Source organism: Leopardus geoffroyi, chromosome C1 (assembly GCF_018350155.1).
Source record: "Leopardus geoffroyi isolate Oge1 chromosome C1, O.geoffroyi_Oge1_pat1.0, whole genome shotgun sequence".
Lineage (NCBI taxonomy): Eukaryota > Metazoa > Chordata > Mammalia > Carnivora > Felidae > Leopardus > Leopardus geoffroyi.
Window position 1 is genome coordinate 221,477,525 of NC_059328.1, and position 24,011 is coordinate 221,501,535.

The 24,011-nt window shown below is 58.6% G+C and overlaps 1 protein-coding gene across 5 annotated transcripts in view; it reads right to left on the reverse strand.

Moving 5' to 3' along the window:
* Positions 1 to 233: 233 nt before the first annotated feature.
* Positions 234 to 24,011, reverse strand: part of PASK (PAS domain containing serine/threonine kinase) — a 41,860-nt gene continuing 18,082 nt past the window's right edge. For 3 of the 5 annotated variants that reach the window (XM_045481995.1, XM_045481994.1, XM_045481997.1), the window contains 11 exons: positions 22,851 to 23,043; positions 20,579 to 20,738; positions 14,295 to 15,979; positions 13,265 to 13,446; positions 12,737 to 12,904; positions 8,477 to 8,602; positions 8,227 to 8,361; positions 5,308 to 5,507; positions 3,175 to 3,308; positions 1,429 to 1,575; positions 234 to 824 (listed from right to left, as the gene is read on the reverse strand). In XM_045481995.1, coding sequence (XP_045337951.1) covers positions 718 to 824; positions 1,429 to 1,575; positions 3,175 to 3,308; positions 5,308 to 5,507; positions 8,227 to 8,361; positions 8,477 to 8,602; positions 12,737 to 12,904; positions 13,265 to 13,446; positions 14,295 to 15,979; positions 20,579 to 20,738; positions 22,851 to 23,043 — 3,237 coding nt within the window. In that variant the 3' untranslated portion in view covers positions 234 to 717. Of the gene's footprint in view, positions 825 to 1,428; positions 1,576 to 3,174; positions 3,309 to 5,303; positions 5,508 to 8,226; positions 8,362 to 8,476; positions 8,603 to 12,736; positions 12,905 to 13,264; positions 13,447 to 14,294; positions 15,980 to 20,578; positions 20,739 to 22,850; positions 23,044 to 24,011 lie in introns of those variants that run through there. The other 2 variants (XM_045481996.1, XR_006713278.1) reach the window with 2 other exon arrangements.

Sequence of the window (24,011 nt, forward strand, 5' to 3'; positions counted from 1 at the left end):
GGGGGGGGGGGGGGGAGGGGAGAAGGAAGTGCTTGAGCATCAGTGCCCACCCGGCCTCCTTAGACTGAGCAAGCCGCAGGGCTCCCGGCTCACCCGGGGGAGGCACCCCCAAACTGACAGAGGCTGAGCCCCTCTCCAGCTGCAGCAAGTGGGCGTGCACAGACATAAAAATAAGGAAAGGAGACGCTTCCCACACTGGCGTTGTGGAAGAATTCAGACAGTCCAAGTCAGGATAACTGTTTACTACAAAATTGCTTTAATTTGGAAAATGTTCAAGAAAATAAGTTAATGAAATAGTCTGGTCAGTTGCTAACCAGTTCTACAAACTCCACACATCCGATGGGCACTTGTCCAGTCAGAGGAGACAAAAACACACGTGTATATACAAAAGCAGAAAGACTAAAAAACTTTACGCCTTTCCGAAGTCCACAAGTGAAAGCCCTTTAACAGTACAAACTCAACCCGGCACTAGAACGCTTTCCCGAGGTCATGACAAAAGTGAATTCCAAGTCTATTTATAAACCTAAAATCTTACAGCATCACTGGCTTTTGTTCTAGCATTTTTTGAATGCTAGAGAGCTTTTAGCATGTTGCATGTGAGCTTTTAGAACGTGAACTGGGCCTAGTTCTTGAGAGTTTACTTTCTCTGAATGGAAGAGGCCCGAAAACAATTCAGTCCCCCAGAGTGACACAGAGGAGCAGGGAGCTGGTGTCCGCTCAGCAGGGGCCGCCCCTAGGGCACAAGGCCCCGCAAGGCTCTGGGGCCACTTCCCTCGCGCACCTGCTCTCCATCTCCAGACTCAGCGCCGACAGACCTCCACTTTCTGAAGAAAGAAGAAGACATTGTATCATTCACACAAGATTCTAAGACACTTGCTTCTCGCTGGGAGAATCCCTAGCCGCAGAGACATCAGGGGCCTTCGGAAGCGGCCTGGCTCTGCCCGAGTCCCGGCCCCTGCCGAGCTGCTGCGCGGATTCTAAGCCGGGGGCCGCCAGCACCAGCTTGGTCCGCCCGCTTTGAGCACTGGTGACCAGACACGCTGGCTGCTGCCCAGCTGTGCAGCCAGAAGCCTTATCTGAAGAGCCAGGGCTCCTGGGTCCCCTCAGAGCATCCCACTCCCACCATCTGCAGCCTTACCCTTGCCTTTAGCTGGCTCAGGCCACCACCAGCCCTTTGCCCCCAATCCTTCTGTGGGTACCTCCTTGTCAGGGGCTCCCCTGGGTGCTCACCCACCTTCTAAGGCCCCGGTGGTGTTCAGGGGCCTCTGGAACAGAATCAAGCTCCACTTTTTCCACGGGTGACAAGCCAGCTACAAGGCCTGACATTTGTGTCCAGGACAGCATGGAGGAGGGAGCGTCCTCCTCAGACCCAGGAAGGCAGCCTGGGGAACCTCCTTGCCTTCCTGGCACACCGGCCATGCCTCTCACCTGGCTTGTTCACTCGACACACCTCATCCCAGGTGTAGTCAGCAAGGTTCACAGGCTGTGTCACCCAGGGGTCTGTCACCAGCTTCTCCAAGGTGGTGCGCCGCTCGGGGATAGGCTGCAGCAGCCCAGACACGAGGTTCATGAGATCTGGGGACAGAGAGACCCACCCCACGCGTGTGGGTGGATCCAGGCCAGGCTCAAGTAGAGTACGTCTCAAAACTACAGGTCCTGGGTGTGCCTGCCATGAGCACCTCTGAGCCCTGGAACCTCCATTTCTGACAAGAACCTGGGGTCCCTGGCACACGGGCCCAGCTACGCCCCAGACAGGCTGCAGGAGACGCTTGTCCCTCTGAAATGGAAGCATGGAGCTCAGGTCCCGCCTCGCTCACCTAACCAATGTGCGGAGCTTCGTAAACTCGACCTGTTCTTGGGGCTCTGGCTGTGCAGAGCTTTGAACGACACAGGGTTTGTGGGACAAGAGGAGAGGGACGTGGCCAGAGCAAGCCCTGCGTTGTCTCCCCCCACCCCCCCCCACCGCCAAAGGAAGCACAGGCTCTGGGAAGAGCCCCAGCCTTGGGTCTGGATTTGGGCCCCATTTCCTGTAAGAACATGGGGTCCCCTCAACCAGGGCTCCTCTGAGCCTCACCATCCCAGAGGGTATCCTGAGAACCTGGTGAGTGAGCGTGTGCAATAGGCGTTGTGGGTGGAACAGCTTGTGCTGCAGGCGGTGTGGGGAATCCGGGACTTCAGCAAAGCTCTAAAGACCCTCCTCCAGGCTGTTAGGGACTCAGTGTCCCCACACCTCCCCCCATCCCTGTCCCCCACTGGGACAGTGTCAGGAGGTGGAGCCCTCGGGAGGTGACGGGGGCGGGGGGGTGTTATGTGACGTCTTTCATTTGAGTGTGCGGCCCTGTGATAGGGTTAGTGTCCTGGCAAGAAGAGAGACCGAGCGTGGCGTGTGGGTACTCTCTCTCATCAGGAACCGAATCCGCGGGCACCCTGATCTCGGCCTCTCAGCCTCCAGACAGAAATAGATGTCTGTCTGTTGTGTAAGCCCCAATCTGTGGCGTGTTTTCGTGGCAGTGCTGACACTGGCTTCCAACCTAAGCAGAGTTAGGCTGGACTCCAAGCTGGTTCCAAACGGACTCCGTGCACGAGATGTTCATGCTCGTCACCCCGCTGCTTGTCAGGATAAATGAGTGCTGTAGAGTCACAGGATGCCAAGCCTGGAAGGGACCCTGGAGCCCACGGGCCAGCAGTGCCCGTGAAACTCTTACCAGCCCCCTCCCTGGGGCTCCTCCACTTGGGGTGCCAAAGGGGCTGACTCCAGGCACAGGAAGTCATTTCCAGGCCACTGAGCCCACTGGTCCTTCCCCCCCGTGGCCCCGACAGGAGCCGGAGGTGCAACAGAAACCCGCAGGCTTCCCAACAGCTGCTAGGGGGCCGAGTCCCACCATTGCCCCCAAGCGATGAATGTCTGACCCAAGTGCTGACCTTACAGTCACTGCCACAGCCAGGTTCTCAGGCTGCTAGCGTCTGTCTCAGAAGCGGGCCCCCCGGGACCCAAGGGGGAGTCTCCTGCACGTAATATTATCATGACGGTTTAGTCGTGGTCACATTACCCTTCTGTCCACATCGGCATTAGAGGCACAGAAAGAGCGATGAGGTCCCCAGCACGGACAAAGGGGCGCTGTGCCCGAGGCGGGGGACTGAGCCGTCGCCGCGGCGCCTGCAGCGCAGGCTCACCTTCCGACACCAGGTATGGCGGGTGGATCACGGCCTCCATGGTCTCCTCCAGCTCGCAGAAAGGGTTCTCCTCAAAGACCAGCGTGTACAGCGTGACCCCCAGCGACCACATCTCCAGCTCCGGCCCCTTGTACCTGCAAGGAGGTGGCGGCCACATTCGGGGCACGCCCGGGCTCAGCCCAGAGCCACAGGCCCGCCCCACAGGACGCCCCCGGCGCGTCCTGCAGCCCTCCTCAACTACGCCCTCAACTCCGGCTCCAGCCACGCGCTGAGGAGGGAGAGAAAAGCAAACCTTCGTGCTCAGGCAGCTGAGAGATGCCCGCTGCCAAACGGGAGGGTGTGCGGCATGTGAGGGTGGAGCACCTCCTGATGGGAGGGCTTCCTGGAGGAGGTGCAGAGAAGGCACAGCAGAGTAGAGGCTCTAAGCTGCACGGGGGCAGGAGGAGGGCCAAGGTAAGAGCAGCGACCCAGAGGAGGGGGCGGGGGGGGGGAGGGGGTGGAACAGGGACAGTGCTTTGTCGCCATGTTTCATCACCGTAAGGACCTAACCTGGCTTCCACTCGTGGGCACCTGTGAGATGCCAACACTCCGCCAGGCATTTTATGTGACCCTGCCCTAAGCCCCACAGCTGGCCCGAGAAGCAGCGCCTCCACGTGACACAGAAGGTGGGGAGCTGCCGCTGAGCTGGCCCCAGAGCCGCGTGGTCACGGGGGTCTGGCACTCGGGGGCGGTCCGGCCCGGAGAACCCAGACGGAGTCAGTCACACAACGTGGCTGAGAGACACTGGTGAGCGGTGAGAGGGTCCAGGACGTCAGGGCGCAGGAGAGCGAGCTGGGGGGGCCCTGGACGCTGAGAGGTGCCGGGAGGACAGACCTCAGGCAAGTGCGGGGTGAGAGACTGCACAAGCCAGAGCGAGGAAAGCAGGTTCGACACTTTTTGTTTCGTGTTGTTTTGCAAAGCAAGATTTCAAGAACACTGGAGACTGGGGACAAAAGTCCAACAGGGTACCACAGGTGGGAGCGAACTTTTTCCGTAAAGGGCCAAACACAAACGTTTTCGGCTTGTGGGCCACCCAGCCTCTGTCACCGGCACTACACTCTGCCACAGCAGCGTGAGAGCTGCCACAGATGCTGCATGAGCAATAAAAGTCTACGTATAAAACCCAGGGGCGGGCCGGTTTGGCGGAGAAGGATACAGAAACAATGAGGAAGGAAGCAGAGTCCCTGAGGACGGGATCTAGAATCAGAGCTCAGCAAACCCCTGGTGAGGTGAGATGGGGGAGCACGCAGGAGGGCGCCCGCAGGCCAGAGAGGAGGGCGCAGGCACGGTGCAGGGCCGGGGCTCCTGGAGAAGGCGGGATCGCCCTCGGGCGGGCACTGAGGTGCAGCACCGCCCGGCGCTTCCCTGTGGGGGCTTCCCGGCCCGGGTGCAGGGGCTGGGGCGGGGGGCAGACAAACCACAGAGCACATGCCGTGACCCCACGGACAGGACGTGCAGCCCCCCGCTACCACTCCGACGGCCTGATGGCCACCACAGGACAAGACAGCAGCCGAGAGCACGCTTGGGGGCACCAGGTGCTGAAATTACATCTTCGGAGAAACTCCAAGGCCCTTCGATCTTCCCTCCCGTCTGGTGGCTCTGAGTGTGCCGGATGACAGGGGAAGGGCTTAGTGAGCGCTGGCTGGAGCCCCCTGTGGCCCGCAGGCTCCGGGGCAGGAGCAGGAGGCCTGGCCAGGCCCCAGGCCACTCGGTCCTCTGCACCAGTACGTCCCATTGCTTGATCCCCGACAGTGGTTACTAGAATAGCTGTTATTCCTGTCGTCACAAGGAATACACCCAACTGAGGAGAAACCCTCTTCATTCTTATGCTTATCTTGATCTTTCATGTTTTCTAAAACTCCAGACCTACACACAAGTTGAGAAAATACCACAACAGATCCTGCAGCCACCGCCCAGCATCCCGTAAGCAGCCTTACTTTGCCTGCCTGCCCACGGACAACAAAACGCTCATAATCAGTCGGCGGCCCTGTCACCAAGAGGCGCAAACTGAAACAGTTTCCCACCTAAACTCCCGCGGGTGGCAGGGCCCCGACGGAAGGCGCGAGGCCGGGCTGCCGCGCGGCACGTACGTACGGGTTTCCCAGGAGCACCTCGGGCGCACAGTACTCGATGGTCCCACAGAACGTGTGAAACAGCCTGCCCTTCTCCAGGTAGGCAGCCGAGCCGAAGTCGATCAGCTTGATGGTAAAGTCCTCCGCGATCACGATGTTCTCGTCCTTGATGTCCCGGTGAATGATGCTCTTGGAGCGCAGGTAGGCCACTGCCGACACCAGCTGCAATCGGGGCCACAGGGACTTTTTAGAAAAGCAAGTCCAGTAAAACGTGCATTTAAAATAAGGATTAACCGCAAAGAAAGAAACAGTAACGAAGCTAAGAGCCTATTGTCTGGTTTATCATGCGTGGGTGACAAGAAAGAAGGCTGGATGCTGCAGACGCCGCCCAGCTCAGCGTAGGGAAAGCAGGTCCAGGTGGGGTGCTTGGTGTGGCCGGCCTGTCCCACCGCTGGCAGGAGCCCCAGCACCTGATTCTTCTTTAAAATTTTGGAGCGCCTGGGCGGCTCAGCTGGTTAAGCGTCCGACTTCGGCTCAGGTCATGATCTCACAGTTCGTGAGTTCAAGCCCCACATTGGACTCTGCGCTGACAGCTCAGAACCTGGAGCCTGCTTCAGATTCTGTGTGTGTGTCTCTCTCTCTCTGCCCCTCCCCCATTTGTGCTCTGTTCTCTCTCTCTCTCTCTCTCAAAAATAAATGTTAAAAAAAATTAAAAAGCAGGCGCCTGGGTAGCTCAGTCAGTTGAGCGTCTGACTTCGGCTCAGGTCATGATCTCACGGCTCATGAGCTCGAGCCCTGCATCGGGCTCTGTGCTGACAGCTTGGAGCCTGGAGCCTGCTTCTGATTCTGTGTCTCCTTCTCTCTCTGCCCCTCCCCCACTCGTGCTCTGTTTCTCAGGCTCTCAAAAATAAAATGCAAAAACGTTAAAAAAAAGTTAAAAAAAATAAATGAAAAAATAAAATTTCATTATTATTATTTGCGATAAGGACACTCAACATAAGATCTACACTAAGCCAATTTCTGAGTCTGCACTACAGTATTATTAGCTATGAAACAGGACTTAGTCATCTTGTGTAGCTGACACTTTGTGCCCCCACCAGACAAACACTGATTCCAAGTTCTCTCCATGCTGAGAAGCCTTCCCAGCAGACATTCACTCACCCCTCAATACACATCGTGACAATCTCAGGAGGAACGACAGACCACGAGCAGAAGCTACAAAGACGCACGGTGGGCACCTTACTGAGGGTGGTCTGGGCGTTCAATGGGAGGAGGCCCTGGAGAAAGACGGAGTCTGACACCGTCGGTTCACAGGGAAGGAAAGAACCCTGCCCAGAGTTCACGCAGTGCGTGGGGGCAGAGCTGGGAGCGGAGGCCAAGTCTCCAAACTCCTACTTCTGGGCTCTAGCAGCTTCTCAGAGAGCAGCACCGAGCATCAGCCACACTGTGTGGGGCTCTCACGGAGGCAGACGTAAAGTAAGTCCACTGGGAGTGGGCTTCATTCCAACAGGCCTCATGCAATAGTTCCCGCTCTGAAAGGGTACGGTTGTGACAATATACTGTAGGTCCTCCCTCCCCCTCGCTGCATAGGAGAGCTGGCCGCTGAGTGGGCCCTTGGTGGATTTGGAGCTGAGAAGCAATTCACTGATAACTGGCACTCTACATACATACGCTAATATATAATGGTATTTCTCTATAAAATCATGAATCCATACGCACATCCATATGTAGCACTTACGCATGTAAATTTACAGAAGGGCTGTAGATACTTCTTGAAAAATTATAAAGTAGAGGACACTATATTTACCTATGTCAGTTGCCCCAGAATTAACAACTGAGAGACACCAGCTATTAACAAGTGACTCCTGTTGTCATAGGACTGCCTGCCATGAAGATCTCAGAAACAAATCTTCGCTATACGTTAAGGTAGATGGGTATGTAATCTTGCAAAACAGGAAGAGGGAGAAAGGGGACGACGGTCTTTGAGCAGAATCATGATGCCTGAAATTTATAAGTAGGTGCCTGAGAAAGTTAATTTCAGAAATCCAATAGCTTCTGGGATTTTATAGCTCTGGGTACAAAATGTCAGTTTATGGAAGCTGTCATTAGAAATTAAGTCATCACCAGGAAACAATCAGAGAGCAAACCTGGGACTTGTTCACTCCCCCCTGCCCCCGGCCTTCCAGATTATTTCTCCACTCTTTCCAGGGTGCTTGGAACAGTCTAAAATGAAATCACCACCGTCTCCTCAAAACAAGAATTACTGTCTCCTCTCCACCCCCTCCCCAACCTCTCTATCTCCCAGCATGCCTTTCTATTTCGCTGATCAGTCTCCTGTTCCAATAAAAGAATAAACGGACAAGATCAATACATAAACAGATATAAAGAGACCAAAACAAACACTGTAAAATGAGATTGCTAGAATCTCAACCTTTACTGATTACTTTAACTGACTGGACAGCTACTATTGATCGAGCATTTACAATGTGCGGGACACCGTGCCGCACAAGTGCCTCAGAGGCTCTGATCTAACCCCCCTAGCCTTCCCACGCCAGCACTATCATGATCCCTGCTGCACAGATTAGCAATGGTTTCCTGCTGGGAGACGAGGATTCAGATCAGAGGCACAGGCCTCAAACCTTAATCCAACAGCTTTGCTGGCCAAGTTTTGCAATTGGCGTGGGTACCGTAGGAATATTTCTGGCTAAGTTTGCAATTGGCATGGGTGCTGTAGGAATCTAAATAAGTTCCATCTCCAAATGGTCCAGGACAGCATCTGGCCTCCAATGTATATCTTATTATGTATCTTACTCCATCAAATCCAAAATCTAAAGGCTAGACCCGAGCTTGTGAGAGAAGTGCGTGTGAAGCCACATCTGCGTGGCCTCGGAGCCCCGTGCCCAAGCGCGTCACCTCCCCAGCACGGCGCCAGCCTGCTCACCTGCCGGAAGATGTAGCTCGCCAGGGGCTCGTCCAGGCCGGGGTGGCGGTCAATGAACGCAAAGAGGTCCAGGCCGGAGCCGTGCTTCTCCATCACCAGCTGAAAGAACTCTTGGTTTTCAAATACGTCCACCACCTGCCAAAACACAAAGTCGGGTCTGGGCCTGCCGAGACACCTTCAAGACCACGTATTTAAGAGCCTCTCCCACAAGCAACGTCGGGACACCGCTAAGTGAGAAACAGCACTCCACCTTGATGATGTTGGCGTGCTCCACCCTGGACAGAATCGCAATCTCCAAAGTAACTTTTCCAAGTTCGGGATCCTCAATCCAACAATCCTCCAACACCTTCTCCTTCTTAATAAACTTCACCACCACCTGCGAGGAAGACAGAGGGGAGAAGCGACCGCCAGCGTGCCTCCGTGTCCCCTCAAGCCTGGTGCCCGCTGCTGCATCGCAGTGCAGGGGAGGGTACCCTCCACGCGTGCCTCCCCTGAATCCGGGGACGGGAGAGAGGAACCTAGCAGTGCCCCCCGCCCGGCACGAGGAACACACAGGCACACCCGCAGCTGGCCAGCAGGGCTGAGGACACCTGCCCGCTTAAAGTGGATGCGAGGGCATGATGGAGGGGCCGGGAGCTGAGGAGCCACAGCCTGGGCCAGAGACCTTGCAGCAGGTGCCCCTCAGAGGCCCCAGCACCCCCATTTCTCAAGTGAGGACAGGTGCCCCGACCCAGGAGACGAACGAGGAGGCCTGAGGACTGGGAACACAAAGGCCACCACTCACATCAGCTGGAGCCCAGTGGAGTCCAGCAAGCCTGATGGACACAGGCCAACACAAGAGAAACAGCATCACGGCCCAGGACGATGGCAAAGGTCACGGGGAGGAGACGAGCACCGTGCCGGTGAGGGCCGGGCGCGTGGCCGAGGGGCCAAGCGGGGAGCAGAGACGGCCGGCGGGAGACCCCACAAGATGGCCCCCGAGCCCCACCTCACCGGCTCATCGGCTGCGGGGGGCACGGCCCACACACAGCGTGCCCAGTGCACCGGGCGAGCAGGGAAGCAGGTAGGGAGGCTCCCCGAGAAGGGACAGCTGAGGGGACCCGCCGGAGGGGCAGCGAGCGGGAGGGGAACACGCAGAGGCAGGAGGAACAGCAAGGAGCACGTGCAGCACCCGGTCAGCCCTCACGTGACCTCGAGGAAAAGGTGATGGGTTAGTGCTGGCCATCAGTGGTGACAAGTGGTCAGATCCTAAGGATCCTGTGGAGAGAGGGCCCCGTGATTCGATAGGCTACAGGAGACACGTGAGGGAAGGCAAGAAAATGAGGGAAGCAAGGCTGAAGCCCTGTGCACCCAGGGGCGCGGCCAGCGGGGGTGGGGGGGCACGCAGAGGCTGTGGCCGTCCCACCACAGGGTTCGAGCAAACCAGCAGGAAGCCTGCTGCCATGGGCTGCAACACACACCTGAGAGGGGGTTCAGGGGAAAGGACAGAGCAAGAAAGAAGGAAAAGAAAGAATTAACAGAACAAAAGAATACATTCTCTTAAGGTAAAGAAAGCTTCAAACATTCAGATCAAAGTCTCACCAAGCATCAAGCAAGAATAAACAACACACATGCGCGCGTGCACAGGCACACACACACACGCAGAAATACATCCTGGTGAAACGTATGAAGTCCAAAGATTAAAAGAAAAAATTCCGGGGGCGCCTGGGTAGCTCCGTTAAGCATCTGACTCTTGGTTTCAGCTCAGGTCACGATCTAAGTTCAAGCCCCACATCGGGCTCTGTGCTGTCGGGCTCTGTGCTGACAGGCTCCAGCACGGAACCTGCTTGGGATTCTCTCTCCCTCTCTCTCTGCTCGCTCACGTGCTCTTTCTCTCTCTCTCAAAATAAGTAAACTTCAAAGAGAATTTTTAAGTAAATTAAAAAAATCAGAAAGGAAAAACATCAGATGGCTCTTCAAATAAATGCTAGATGACAGCAGACGTGGGCTCACACGTTCGGAGAGGAATAGGGAGGGCGCATCGCCACTGAAATGGAAGGGAAACAAATCAGAAAACATGTAAGAACTCAAAGTGTCCTTCCTAGGAAATTAGTAACGCACATTCCAGCAAAAGAAAACTAGGCACAAGAAAGAGAAGAGACTGGATATAGAAATGACACCAATTAGGGGCGCCTGGGTGGCGCAGTCGGTTAAGCGTCCGACTTCAGCTCAGGTCACGATCTTGCGGTCCGGGAGTTCGAGCCCCGCGTCGGGCTCTGGGCTGATGGCTCGGAGCCTGGAGCCTGTTTCCGATTCTGTGTCTCCCTCTCTCTCTGCCCCTCCCCCGTTCATGCTCTGTCTCTCTCTGTCCCAAAAATAAATAAATGTTGAAAAAAAAAAATTAAAAAAAAAAAAGAAAAAAAAAAAAAAGGAGAAGAGACTGGATATAGAAATGACAACAATTAGGGGCGCCTGGGTGGCACAGTCGGTTAAGCGTCCGACTTCAGCTCAGGTCACGATCTCACGGTCCGTGAGTTCGAGCCCCGCGTCGGGCTCTGGGCTGATGGCTCAGAGCCTGGAGCCTGTTTCCGATTCTGTGTCTCCCTCTCTCTCTGCCCCTCCCCCGTTCATGCTCTGTCTCTCTCTGTCCCAAAAATAAATAAATGTTGAAAAAAAAAAATTAAAAAAAAAAAGAAAAAAAAAAAAAAGGAGAAGAGACTGGATATAGAAATGACACCAATTTAAGAAAAGGAGGACAGGATCTGCACAGGGAAAACCACGGCACGCGGCTGAAAGAAACATGCTGGTCTGGACACGCGGAGAGACACCGCGGGTCCTGGGTCACAAGAGCCACTGTGTCGGGATGGCAGTCCTCCCGTCCTGTCCCGCGGACTGAGACCGCAGAGCAGCGCTTGGCCCTCGAACGGGCACCTCACCCGTGCAGGGCTGTTTTCTGATTGGCTGCTTTCCTTCATCGTTTGCTGGCCTAGTAATATTTAGGCTGACATCCGTGTTCTGGAAGGTGAAACTACTCATGTGTTTCTTTTCAAACCAAGAGAAGGACTCTCGGCAGCTTCTTTCCTCTTCCTTTAGGCAGAGCGGTCCAAAGAAAGCCCTGTGGTCTGTCGGGTCACTGACCCAACCAAGAGCGAGACCCGCCTCACGAGGACTAGAGAACGAAGCCCCCGCAAACACAGGTGGCAAGAGCGGCTCGCGCCACCACCAACCGCTCTGCAGCGGCCTTGTCACTCAGTAATGGCTCCACGAGACACCTCCAATCCGATAAGCTAGAAATACAGCACAATTAACTCCCGGAAGGTACAAGAAGACAAGTTCAAAGAAAGCAAAACAAATATCTGGTTAACAAAACAGACACTTCTTTGGCAAGTCTTGCAAAGACGAGAGAGGGCAAACACAAGAACTAGGATGGCCGAGCGAGCAGACGCAGCTGCACGTCACCTGCACACCGATTTGCCCACGGAAAACCACAGCACGCGGCGGAAAGAAACATGCAGGTCTGAGCAGGCGGACAGACACCGCGCTGACACGAAAGCGCTAACTCCACGGGCCTCGCGACACGCTGATGTCAGAAGAGACAGAAAACTCATGGATGAAACATAAATGAAAAAGAATCCCAAGCAGCACTATCAGCAAGCCACATTCAGCAATGCGGTAAGAGAATATTGTAACCGAACCAAGGGCTGATTCTGGAAAACACAAGCTGATCGCTGTTACTGACCAGAGAAACCAAGGGTGCGATCGTGTCAGCCACTCACTACCAGACAGAACTCAGCACTCATTCTTCAAGCCAAGTCTCAGCGAGCTGCAAACAAATGAAACACCCTCCCCAGAAGGATCCATCGAGAAGGGAACAGAGTGGCCGCGATGGCAGGGACGCAGCAAGCGGCAGCCTGCTCCTGGGCCGCTCGCCTGGAGCTCTGGGGGACCCACGAAAACACGTCAGGACCGCAAGGGTCTCGCACAGACACACGATGTGTCAACCCCAACATGTGCTGGTAACAGCCAACAGGTCAAAGGACCCCCTGAGTACACGGTCTCCCAGAAACCAGTAGGTGGCACGGGGACACCTGGGCAGTGTCCCGGTGTTCACAGGGACAGGCAGGACGGTCACCATGTCGATTCCCTCAAATCACAAAACGCTGGGCAGCTACACCCGCAGTCTCAACAGGATGTGGGAGGAGGGGCAGTGAGACCTCGGCTCGGGTGGACGAGGAATAAGTAAGAATGGCCACGCCCACTGAGACCACAGAAGGAAGCCTGGCGTGTCCCAACCTGAAAATCAATAGACATCAGCCCCCGAGGCAGAGGCACACGAGAAGCCCACATGGCCCCGAAGCGGCGGGCAGGACGGCCAAGGGGGGAACGTGTGCGCTGCCTCGGGTGCCCTCCGGGCCAGCCGGTGTGCTCAGGGCTTTCCACGGAGGACGCCTCCTGCCCCGTGCCACGGCACTGAGGCCACGCACGCGCCGGAGCGGCCCCGTTGCTGCGCACGGCCCAGGAGCCACAGTACCTCCTTACTCTCCTCTCTGTCCACCGCGGTCCACACGAAGCCGAAGGCCCCGCTGCCCAGTGGGCTCAGCGTGCTGTACTTGCGGGAGTACGCGCCCTCGCAGGCGGCCAGCCCCTCCACCTCCAGAGCCGTCGGAGGCTCCTCAAACCAGGGCTTGCTCCTGAGCATCTGTGAATGAAACGGGACGCCCGAGGGGCCACGTGTGACCAGCAGCAGGCAGGCTCGCGTCATCCGGTCCCCTGTCCCCCCTCCTCCCGTGTCCTGGGGTACCTGGCCTGAGAAGTGCCCTCCCGGTTAGCCCAGATGGGCACACACACACCGAGCGCCCTGCACACAGGGCAAACTCAGGTCTAAGATTCCACGTCTGGCTTCCGACTTACCCACGAACTTAGAAGACAGGCCCAAAAAGGCACAACTGGACCTCCCTCCCGTCGCAGAGGAAGCAGAGAGAAAGAGAGAAAAGCGGGGCAGCACCGGTTCCCACACCACGCGGCGGGTGCAAGGTGGGAGCTGACCGCAGACACCCACCTCCCCTGTGCTGGGTCCAGAAAGCTCGCACATGGAGTGGCTGGAGCTGGGCAGGCTGGCCAGGAGCAGGCGGGTCCGCGCGGCCGAGTCCCGGGGGCTGCGAAGCAGGTCTTTCACGAGCCAGCAGCAGAACAGGGTCGCGGAGCCCTGGAGCTCCACGCGCTTCACCTCAAACTGCACACCTGGAGGGGAGGGAGGGTCACCACGACAGCTCCACCGTGCACCGGGCGGGGCGGGCAGGGGCACCCACACTCGGACGACGGGGGGAAGCCTGGAGACGGCTGCCAGGAATGTGAGCGGCCTCAGTGGAACGCGTACGTGCCTATGGCGGTTCCTGCAACCACACGTGCGCGTACGTACAAAGCCCACGTGGTTTGGATACACGTATGTGCGTTTTTACACGGCCTCCAAGGTACACGCCAAAACAAACGGGGTCATCTTGGGGGAGGCATTTACAGGTGGCTTTATTTTCTTTTTGTTTGTGTTTTCTAGTACATCTACAGATAACACATATTACTTGTAGAACCTTTTTAAGGTTAGGGAAAAAGCCTTAGTAATCGACACTGTGAAGTCAGCAGTAAGGAAACGACTGGTGAAAATGATGTGGATCTGCTAAGAAATCAGGAGATAATCTGCTAAGAAATCACGAACATACTCGACTCCCAGGGGCAAGTGAAGGGGCCCGACAAGAACGCTGCCTCCTAGCGCAGAGCGCGTCAGGCGCCAGAGCCCCGGCAGCACACGCGGGGCCACAGAGCACCTCGCTGCCCAGGGTGACCACGGAGGTCGGGGCCGGCAGAACCCATCCCCCGGTGCACGGAGCAGCTCCCAGGAAGGGACCGCAGGCTCCACCCTTCCCTAGCATGTGCACTCGTCACCCTACTTGTCAAGAGAGAAGCTCTCACTGCAGATCCTTTAGCGCCTCATTTGTGCCCAAACTATTCAGGGGGTGCAGCCACGTCAGACTCTGGGACGAGGAGGTCCCTGCACCGGCCATGCTGTGCTCCCACAGCAGCCGCCCGCCACATACTCAGCCACGAGCCGTCTCGGTGGTAACAGCTGCCGGAATAGGTGCCCTCCTGGATCTCACGCTGCAGAGGGGCCCCGGGCATCGCCGGGCCGTCGCCTTTCACAGGCGTGGAGGTGACCTGGAAGCTCAGCCTGGGCTCCTCCAGCGGGCACACCTCCACGGAGCCAGCTCCCGGCGCGGGAAGGACGCGGGTTGGGTTCTCTCTGCCACTCGCTTTGTGGGGTCCTGAGGACACCACACGGGTCTCAGAGGGCTCGGCCGGGCCGCGCCCCAGACAGCTCTCGCGAGGCTGAACTTCACCAAGATGCAAGCAGGTGCCCGTCAGGAGCAACAGCTCTCTGTCGTCCAGAACTTGTGACCCGGGCCCGTGCGGACCGCTCAGGTCTGCGTCAGAGCCCGCCAGCGAAGGAGAGGCCGTCTCCACAAGCTCCGACGCGGTACAGGAACGGTTCGAGAACGTTCGGTCCGTCCGTGCACCGAAAAAGAGTTCCTTGAGATTCCAGGAAAATGAATTCGCATCGGCCTCCCGGGCCTGCACCGCATCCAGGACCCCGGGGAGGTCTGTGGCCAGTGCATAGTAAGCCGCGGAGCTGCCCGCACGGCTGCGCGGGCCTCCACCTCCCGGGTCGCACAGCGACACAGGGGCAGAGAATAGGGGGTGCTCTGTGTAAGAGACGCCCGGTGGCCCCACGACGCTCCGCTCGGACGGCTGCTCCTTAATTAGGCAAGTCTGCAGCTCATCTCGGTCACTCTCCCCTGCCCACGGCTCATCTAGCACAGGCTTCCAGAATGAGGGTGGCGCTGCCCTGGGGGGGCTTCCGGGCTGCGTGTTCTGCTCACCCCCATACCTGGGGTAGCACGGCAGGAGGCGCTGTCCCGCCGGCTGGCCTGCAGCATGGGGCACGGGCATGACAGAACCAGCCCGATGGTTTGAACCACCGGCACTGCTCACGCCTGCCCCCTCCAGCTGTGCCTCCTGGTGTGGGCCACACACCCCAGGGTTTCTGCTCCCACCCTCTGCTGGAGCCGGGCCTTCAGAGTCTTCGCGTGAAGCAAACGTCCACGTGTCCCTGGGGCCAGACCCACTTTTTCCCTCAAGGTCCCGTATGAGGCTCTCTGGGGCTGCACGCTCCTCCTTCTCCAAGACAGTGTCCTGCTGGGCCTCGGGTAAGGACCACTGGCTATGCGCTGGCGGGCATCCTTCTGGGAGGTTCTGCTGGTCCTTGGACAATGAGTATTCCTGGGTTGTCGGGCTTCTTTCCAGGGTGTTCTGCTGGTCCTTGGACAATGACTTTTCTCTGAGGGCTGCCAGGCTTCCTTCTGGAGTGTTCTGCTGCTGGCCCTCAGGAAATAACCATTTACTGAAGGCTAGTGAGCTTCCTTCTGGGATGTTCCGCTGGTCCTCAGGCAAGGACTGTTCCTGGGATGGTGGGCATCCTTCTGGGATCTTCTGCTGGTCCTCAGGCAGTGACTGTTCCTGGGATGGTGGGCATCCTCCTGGGATGTTCCACTGGCCCTCAGACAATGACTGTTCCTGGGATGGTGAGCATCCTTCTGGGATGTTCCGCCGGTCCTCAGGCAATGACTGTTCCTGGGATGGTGGGCATCCTTCTGGGATGTTCTGCTGGTCCTTGGGCGATGACCGTTCCTGGGCTGGCAGGCTTCCTTCTGGGATGTTGTCCCCGCTGAGGATTGTAACACAGATGATGTAATTACTTAAGAGCCACAGAAGAACCAAAAGTAAAGACCACACAGATCCTCCTCTATTAAAGACAAGTATAAAGCAGTCACCACCGTAAGCTATGAGCAGCTCATGTATTCTCTAGATAAATCCTCATTTAACAATGATTTAGCAAAGACAGCCCTGAACACCCAGGACCCTACGTTCAGGGCTCCGGTCAGCATCGTCGCTTCGCGGGGAGGGAGCCTCCCTGTAGCCGTGCAGCCCTGTACGATATTGACCTGTGATCGGCTACAAATGCTATCAGATGTCACAGCCAAAGACAGACAGCTCTGAGAGGCTGGCACAAGGAGGGGCTGTGAGAGCAGGGCCTCACGGGGGTGGGAAGAGCTGGGACACAAGCCCAGGAACTTCGCATGGAGGCCACCGAGGGCGGGGCCGCCTCCAGGCAGGGGGGCGATCACAGAGCCAAAGGCCCCAGGTGAGGACCCCCGCCCCCACAGCTGGCCTGGCCACTGTGGCCCCACGTGACAGATGACGCTGAGCTCCTGCCCGGGGCCAGCCGAAGCCTGACGCCAGCACCAAGACGCACAGAAGGTGGCCGTGGCCGGCCTCGCTGGGGCGTGTGCGCCGGTGATCCGGCAAGCGTCACCACAGAGGTTTGTAAAGAGGCACAGGTTAGGAAGGAACCAACGCGAAAGGGCAGGTCCCACAGAGGAGGGAACCGTGAGTGGGGTTCTGGGAACAGCAGCAGTTTTCTGGGGAAAACGAGGGCACGGGCAAGGGTGTGTAGAGGCCAGGCAAAAATCATCTGCGTCTCTGGCTATATCTCTCTATCTCTGTCCATTCACCCAGGTCAAGAGACCAGCCTGGAGCTGGCCCCCAGGAACCGGCACGTCCTCTGCAAGGTCCAAAAAGGGGGCAGAAGGTCTCAATCCCCTCTCTAAGCAGTGCGGGCACCCTCGGAGGGCACGCAGGGTCAGGCCCCAGGGCAGGGTAGGGCACCCTCCCACGTGGGCACGCGGGGCGAGGCCTGGGGCAGCACTGTACCCGCGTCCCACCACCACAGCTCCCAGCAGCCAGGTTTCATAGTGTCACTGCGTTCCAGCCAGGGTAAACTGAGGCAGTGACAAGGAGGCTTCTGGGGGAGCCTTTAAGTACAGAGAGGCTCCCGTCCCCCTCCCACCTCCCCTCCACCCCGCCGCCCCAGCTGGCACACGGCAGGGCCCGCACCAGTGCCTCCGGGTGGTTCACGCAGGGTCACAGGCTGGTCTCCAACACAACAATCCACTTGGTTGTGTCAGCAACTGCCTCCGGGGCTCCTGGGAGAGCTGGGAGAAGGAGGAGCAGACGCGACCCTTGGTCCCCAGGCACCGAACACTCCCAAAGTCATGCTGCAAACCTGCCTTCCCACTTCCCGGTCTCACCGTGTTTGCTGATTTAGCCCATTTTCTGCTACAAAGTATTTCTTAGGCATGATCCTTCAAGTCTTTTGCAATGCTTATTTACGGAGTGAGTGATGAGTGACTGAGGGAGCGATGAAGGAGTGAATGACAGAGTGAATGAAGGAGGCAGCAAGGGAAGGAGTATGGGAGGGAGGGAAGGAGGGAGGGAGAGAGGAAGGAAGGAAGGAGTGAAAGGAAGGAAGGAAGGAGGGAATGAAGGAGGGAAGGAGTGAAGGAAGGAGGGAAGGAAGGAGGGAAGGAAGGAAGGAGGGAAGGAAGGAAGGAGGGAGGGAAGGAAAGAGGGGAGAAGGAGGGAGGGAGTGAGGGAAGGAAGGAGGGAAGAAACGAGGGAAGGAGAGAAGAAGGAGGGAAGGAAGGAAGGAGGGAAGGAAGGAAGGAAGGAGGGAAGGAAGGAAGGAGGGAGGGAGGGAGGAAGGAATGAGTGAAGAAAGGAAGGAAGGAGTGAAGGAAGGAGGGAGGGAGGAAGGAGGGAGGGAAGGAAGGAAGGAGGGAGGGAGGGAAGGAAGGAAGGAGAGAAGGAAGGAGGGAGGGAGGAGGGAAGGAGGAACGGAGGGAGGAAGGAGAGAAGGAGGGAGGGAGGGAGAAAGGAGGGAGGAAGGAAGGGAGGAAAGAAGGAGGGAGGGAAGGAGGGAGAGAGGAAGAAGGGAGGGAGGGAGGGAGGAAGGAGGGAAGGAAGGAGGGAGTGAGGGAGGGAGGGAGGAAGGAGGGAGAAAGGGAGGAAGGAAGGAGTGAAGAAAGGAGGGAAGGAGTGAAGGAAGGAGGGAGGGAGGGAGGAGGGAAGGAGGGAGGGAAGGAGGGAGGGAAGGAGGGAAGGAGGGAGGGAGGAAAAAGGGAGGGAGGAAGGAAGGAGAGGAGGGAAGGAAGGAGGGAAGGAAGGAGGGACGGAGGGAGGGAGGAAGGAGGGAGGAAGGGAGGAAGGAAAGAGTGAAGAAAGGAAGGAAGGAGTGAAGGAAGGAGGGAAGGAAGGAGGGAAGGAAGGAGGGAGGAGGAAGGAAGGAGGGAAGAAAGGAAGGAAGGAGGGAAGGAATGAGGGAGGGCAGAAGGAGGGTAGGAGGGAGGGAGGGAGAGAAGGCAGGAGGGAGTGAGGGAGGGAGGGAGGAAGGAAGGAGGGAGGGAAGGAGGGAAGGAAGGAGGGAAGGAGTGAAGGAAGGAGGGATGGAAAGAGGGAAGGAGTGAAGGAAGGAGGGAAGGAAGGAAGGAAGGAAAGAAGGAAGAAGGGAGGGAGGAAGGAAGGAAGGAGGGAAGGTGGGAAGGAGGGAGGGAAGGCGGGAAGGAGGGAGGGAAGGAGGGAGTGAGGGAGGAAGGAAGGAGGGAGGGAAGGAGGGAGGGAAGGAGGGAAGGAGAGAAGGAGGGATGGAAGGAAGGAGGGAGGGAGGGAGGAAGGAGGGAAGGTGGGAAGGAGGGAGGGAAGGCGGGAAGGAGGGAGGGAAGGAGGGAGTGAGGGAGGAAGGAAGGAGGGAGGGAAGGAGGGAAGGAAGGAGGGAAGGAGGGAGGGAGGAAGGAAGGAGGAAGGAGGGAAGGAGGGAAGGAAGGAGGGAGGAAGGAGGGAAGGAGGGAGGGAGGAAGGAGGGAAGGAGGGAGGGAGGAAGGAGGGAAGGAGGGAGGGAGGAAGGAATGAGGGAGGGAAGGAAGGAGGGAGGGAGGAAGGAATGAGGGAGGGAAGGAAGGAGGGAGGGAGGGAAGGCAGGAGGGAGGGAGGGAAGGCAGGAGGGAGGGAGGGAGGAAGGAGGGAAGGAGGGAGGAAGGAGGGAAGGAGGGAGGGAAGGCAGGAGGGAGGGAGGGAGGAAGGAGGGAAGGAGGGAGGAAGGAGGGAAGGAGGGAGGGAAGGCAGGAGGGAAGGAAGGAAGGAGGGAGGGAAGAAGGGAAGGAATGAGGAAGGAGGGAAGGAGGGAGGGAAGGAGGGAAGGAGGGAGAGAGGGAGGGAAGGAGGGAGGAAAAGAGGGAGGGAGGAAGGAGGGAGGGAGGGAGGGAAGGAGGGAGGGAGGAAGGAGGGAGGGAGGGAAGGAGGGAGGGAGGGAAGGAGGGAGGGATGGAAGGAAGCAAGCAAGCAAGCAAGCCAGGGGCAGTGACAAGGACAAGCACACCTACAGGGCCTCTAGGAGGGACATCGGTCTAGCACTACAACTTGGGCTCAGCACATCCAACTCAAGAGAAGCGTGGGAAGTGGCTCATCTGGCGGGACTTGCTTGTCGCACAACCTCGTCCCAGAAAATGGAGCGTGCGGGGGCCCAGACGGGAGCTTGGGGCAGAGCAGATGAGAGCCACCGCCAGGGTCCCCCACCCCGGGACTCGCAGGCCAGGAGCCCAGCGGCTTGTAGCAGCGACCACCCCTGGGGCCAGGGGGTCGCGCCTCAGGCGGCCCCGCCGGGGGAGGGTCCCCCCGTCCACAGACGGGCACGTGGCACAGAGACCATCGAAAGCGGACCCCAGAGTGAAGTAGCGGAAAGCCAGGGAATCCAAGCCAACGGCAGGAAAGCAGCGAAACCGCAGAGCTCCACGGGAGGTGACGCGTGGAAAGGGCTCGGACGCACACGTCTCACACACACACACGTCCAGGACAACACGCACGGGGTGACCCGGTCTGTGCCACAGGGGCAAGAGCGGCTGCCCACGAGCAGCCGCAGACGCGGAGGGCACGCTAGGAAGGCGCCCCGCTCCGAGGACGGGGACGTGGCGGGGCAGCCCCAACGGCTGACGGCGGCTCCCGCGGGGAGAAAGCTAGTTGAGAAGCTCCAAAACGCTGTGTACCGTGGGACCACGATAACCAAGCAGGGACGACCGGTGAGTTTCTCTCTCTGCCTTTCTACATTTTCCACGTGTTCTAACGTGGACTCGACCACTCTACACACAGTATTCCGTTATGTAAAAGAGAGCAGACGCAAATGGTTTTTTAAATGAGGAAATCCTGCTATGTTAACTCCCTGGAACCCCACCCACACAACGGGGCAGGGGCGGGTCTCAAGGCCACCACCGGGGACCACGCCGGGGGCCACGCCCAACGGCCGACTCCGGTGCTCGAGCAAGCACTCGGTGGCCAGGAGCTAGCGCCACCGCTGCTGCGGGCACCTGTCTCCCCGCAGCACGCTCCTCGAGCGCGCCCGCCTACCGCCGCCCCACCCCACCTCCAGGGGACTCACCGCGGAACAGGCGGAGGCGGGAGGGCAGGAGGGAGGCGGCCTCCTCCGGGGTCTGCCTGGCCCCCGGTCCCTGCGAAGGCTTCTCGGCTTCCTGCCACCTCTAGGGTCTCGCCTCGTGGCAGCTCGTGGTCTCCGACAAGCGAGCCGTTAACCCTGGAATCTGGCAGCAACAGAACAGACCGTTTCCCACCTGCTGACCGAGTCTCCCCCCCCACGGGACTCGTGAGCAGGGGGGGCCCCGACCTGATCTCGGAAGCCATGGCGAGCCTACACGCGCAGCGTGTCCCGGGCCACCCCCTCGCCACTCGGCAGGTGCCCAGTCGGGGCCAGCGGCCCCCACTCTCCCTGCTGCGGTGTCCCAGGCCCTGCCCTCAGCCGGCAGGATCCCACCACCACCCCCGGGGCTGCAGCGCGTCCCTCCATCTGCCGAGAGCCCCCCCGAGGGCTCTGCTCTGACTCCAGGTAAAAGCCCAAATCCGTACTGTGACCCCCACGGCCCTGCGGCCCGCCTCCTGACGCTCCGCCCAGGGCCTCTGGCCCCCGTCCCTGGAACACCACTCCTGCCTCCTTCGGTGCGTCACCAAAAGCCACCATCCCAAGGGTCCCTCCCAGGCCCACGGACCCTGAGACCGTACGTCCTCCCCCTGCCTCGCTCTTCCTCCTGAGGGCTGGTCCCCTACGCGTCAAGCCTATACTTGTGTGTCACAGCCTCCCCACCAGCTCCCCGGCCCGGTGCCTGTCCACCCGCATAGGGCCGAGCACACAGCAGGGGGGGTGGGAGCAGGCGGGCTGTCCCTGTAAATGGCCGTCTGGATCGGGGCTGTGGGGAAGAAGCCCGGCCCCCGGCGGTGGAAGTGGACGGGCCGGCGCCATCTTTCCAGTGGACATTCGGACGACAGCCGGCAAAAGCAAGCATGCCCACGTGCCCAGAAATGCCACTTCCGAGAGCTCACCCTGAGGAGGCACAGGGAGAGGGGCAGAAGCGACCCCCGCCCCCTGACCTTCCACAGAGAACGTGCGTTAGACACACACACGGGAGAGACGGTGGAATGGTGGGAAAGGGAAGACTCGGAACTAGCGACGGAGAAAAGAAACTGAAAAAGGGCCGTCTGTGTAGACCAGAACGCAGATGCGACGGAGGAAGCCGGCGTGGGAACAGTGGAGACCCCAGCAGAGCCAACAGCCCGACAAAGCACCTCGTGACACAAAATGCCACGAGGTCACCTCCAGTGCCTGGAAAGCAACCCTCAGGGCACGCACCCCACTCCCAGCCTCGGGTCCGAGCCACGCGCTGCAGAAACCCCCGCTGGGGTTCAGCGCCCAGAACACAGAGCGCTGCCCCACGACACAGCGGCTCCCACGTGGCCCCTCCACTCCCTTGGTGACTGTGTTAAACCCCCGTATGTGAGCGCTCAGACAGCAAGTCGGGCCACAGGCGGCAGCACGGGGACAACGTGTTCCAAGGTACCCTGAGCCTGCCCCGTGCGCACAGCATCACTACCATGCCACCCTCCAAGAGGGCCACGGAGCCCTGGACACATGCGGCCGCCTGACGCCCGCTGCTCCCCAGCAGCCCTCTCGTTTCATTTCCGGGGTCCCCTCCCACGGGACGGCAGAGACCAGGGAACGCGAGGACCGCACCCTGTCAGCGGGCAGTGAGGGAGCGGGTACTTGCAGAGTGGGGCCCTGTGGGCTGGGAGCAGAACGGGGCGTAGCTGCTCCTCGCTCCTTGTCAACGGAAAGGTGAGCACTGAGGAGGCTGCCGGGCGGTCTCGTGCTCTGTGGTCCCTGCTCCTGGTGCCCCGAAGCCAGAGAGGAGCCCTGCCAGGGCGGGAGCCGTGCTCCCAGCCTGTCCTCACACACCACGGCACCTAAGATGTTCACGTCTTGGGGACTTGGGATATTTACTGAAATAACACTAAACGCTAAACTAAAAGTACAGAGGAGAAACACAACGAGCAAATACGCCTACAACTACTTAACTTAGGGGTTACCGCGATAGGCTACGTTAACACTGTCGTAGGCTACGTGAGGCTCCACAGATCTACTCGCAAAACACCACCAACAAGCTACCCCCGGGACCCTCTCTACGCTCACGGCTGTCAGACTCACGACACGTCCCATCCCCTGGGAACACAGAAGGCCCACGACAGACAGGGTCTCCACGAATGCCCGGCGGCCACTCGCTTACACTCTCCATCCCGCCCAGCACGCCCGTGCCCCCTCCCTCCGAGGCGTAGAGCTGTGTGTGGCTGGGCAGCCACGGACGCACCTGGGAGGAAGAGGCTGGGCCGACCCTTGGCCTCGCCGGCCGGGTCCCAGCTCTGGTGGGGGTCCACAGCACTCTCCCCAGGCTCACTCTGGTTGCCAACGTCCAAGCAGTTGGTCAGGTTTGGCCGTGGTAAGGAACTGTCATATGCGAGCTCCATGTAGTCGTAGAAACCGGGAATCAGAAAAGTGATATTCTAGAAAAGAAACCATGACATTTCAGATCTGGTGAGGACCCACCCTGACCCACGGGGCCGGCGCACCATGCGGTCTGCAGACAAAATGAACGCGACGCGAGCACATCTCCGGGCAAGGTGAGCAAAGACCCCAGGTCGTATTCCTTTCAACAGACCCACAAAGCCCCTCTGACACTCAGCATGGAATTCGTGACTTTTCCTCCCTTTTCTTACGGAAAAACAAAACCAACAACTGAAGCTACCAATACCAACACCTCCATGTCTCCCGGGCAGATGTTCGCCCCATGTTTTCCTTAGGCATGAAAGCCACGTGTGCAAATCTCACGTGTGCAAACGTGGCTCTCAGGGAGCGATGGGTGCCCAGGATAAGACAAAGGACCTGGGGCGCCTCTGCTGTGCTGGCCAGCGCCTCGGCATGAGGGTCCCAGGCCCCGGAGCTGCAAGGACACGTGCCCTCTCTGAACCCGTGTGTGCCCCCTACTCACAGCCGTGTGAATCCGGAACACGGTCTAATCCAGGGGCAGGTCCATCCACCCCACACGCAGACCCTACAAAGACGGGACGCCCTCGATGTTCCTGCGGGATCCCCTGGTCCAGAACTCACACTGACTGTGTTTTCATTAACTTCAAACTAAGTTTACCTTCATTTAAGTTTCAGCTCACTTGCTCCTTAATATTTCTAATTAGCAAACAAAGAGGGACCTGTGTTTGGACCTTGTCACTGGGTCTGAGAATGACAGGAGAGAACAACGTTCCCTTCCTCTGTGGCAGCGCATGGTGAACAAGGTGCTCCGTGAAGGGCTGCAGGCACCCAAGGGCCGAGCCGGCCGGGCGCACCGGCACAGTGGCCACTCGACGTCAAAAGCGATGCGCCAGCCGGCAGCCTCTCCCTCCCCCGTGACCCTCCTCCCACTGAGCAGAGGGCCCATGTCTCCTTTCCAGGACACAGAAGGACCCTGGGACCATGT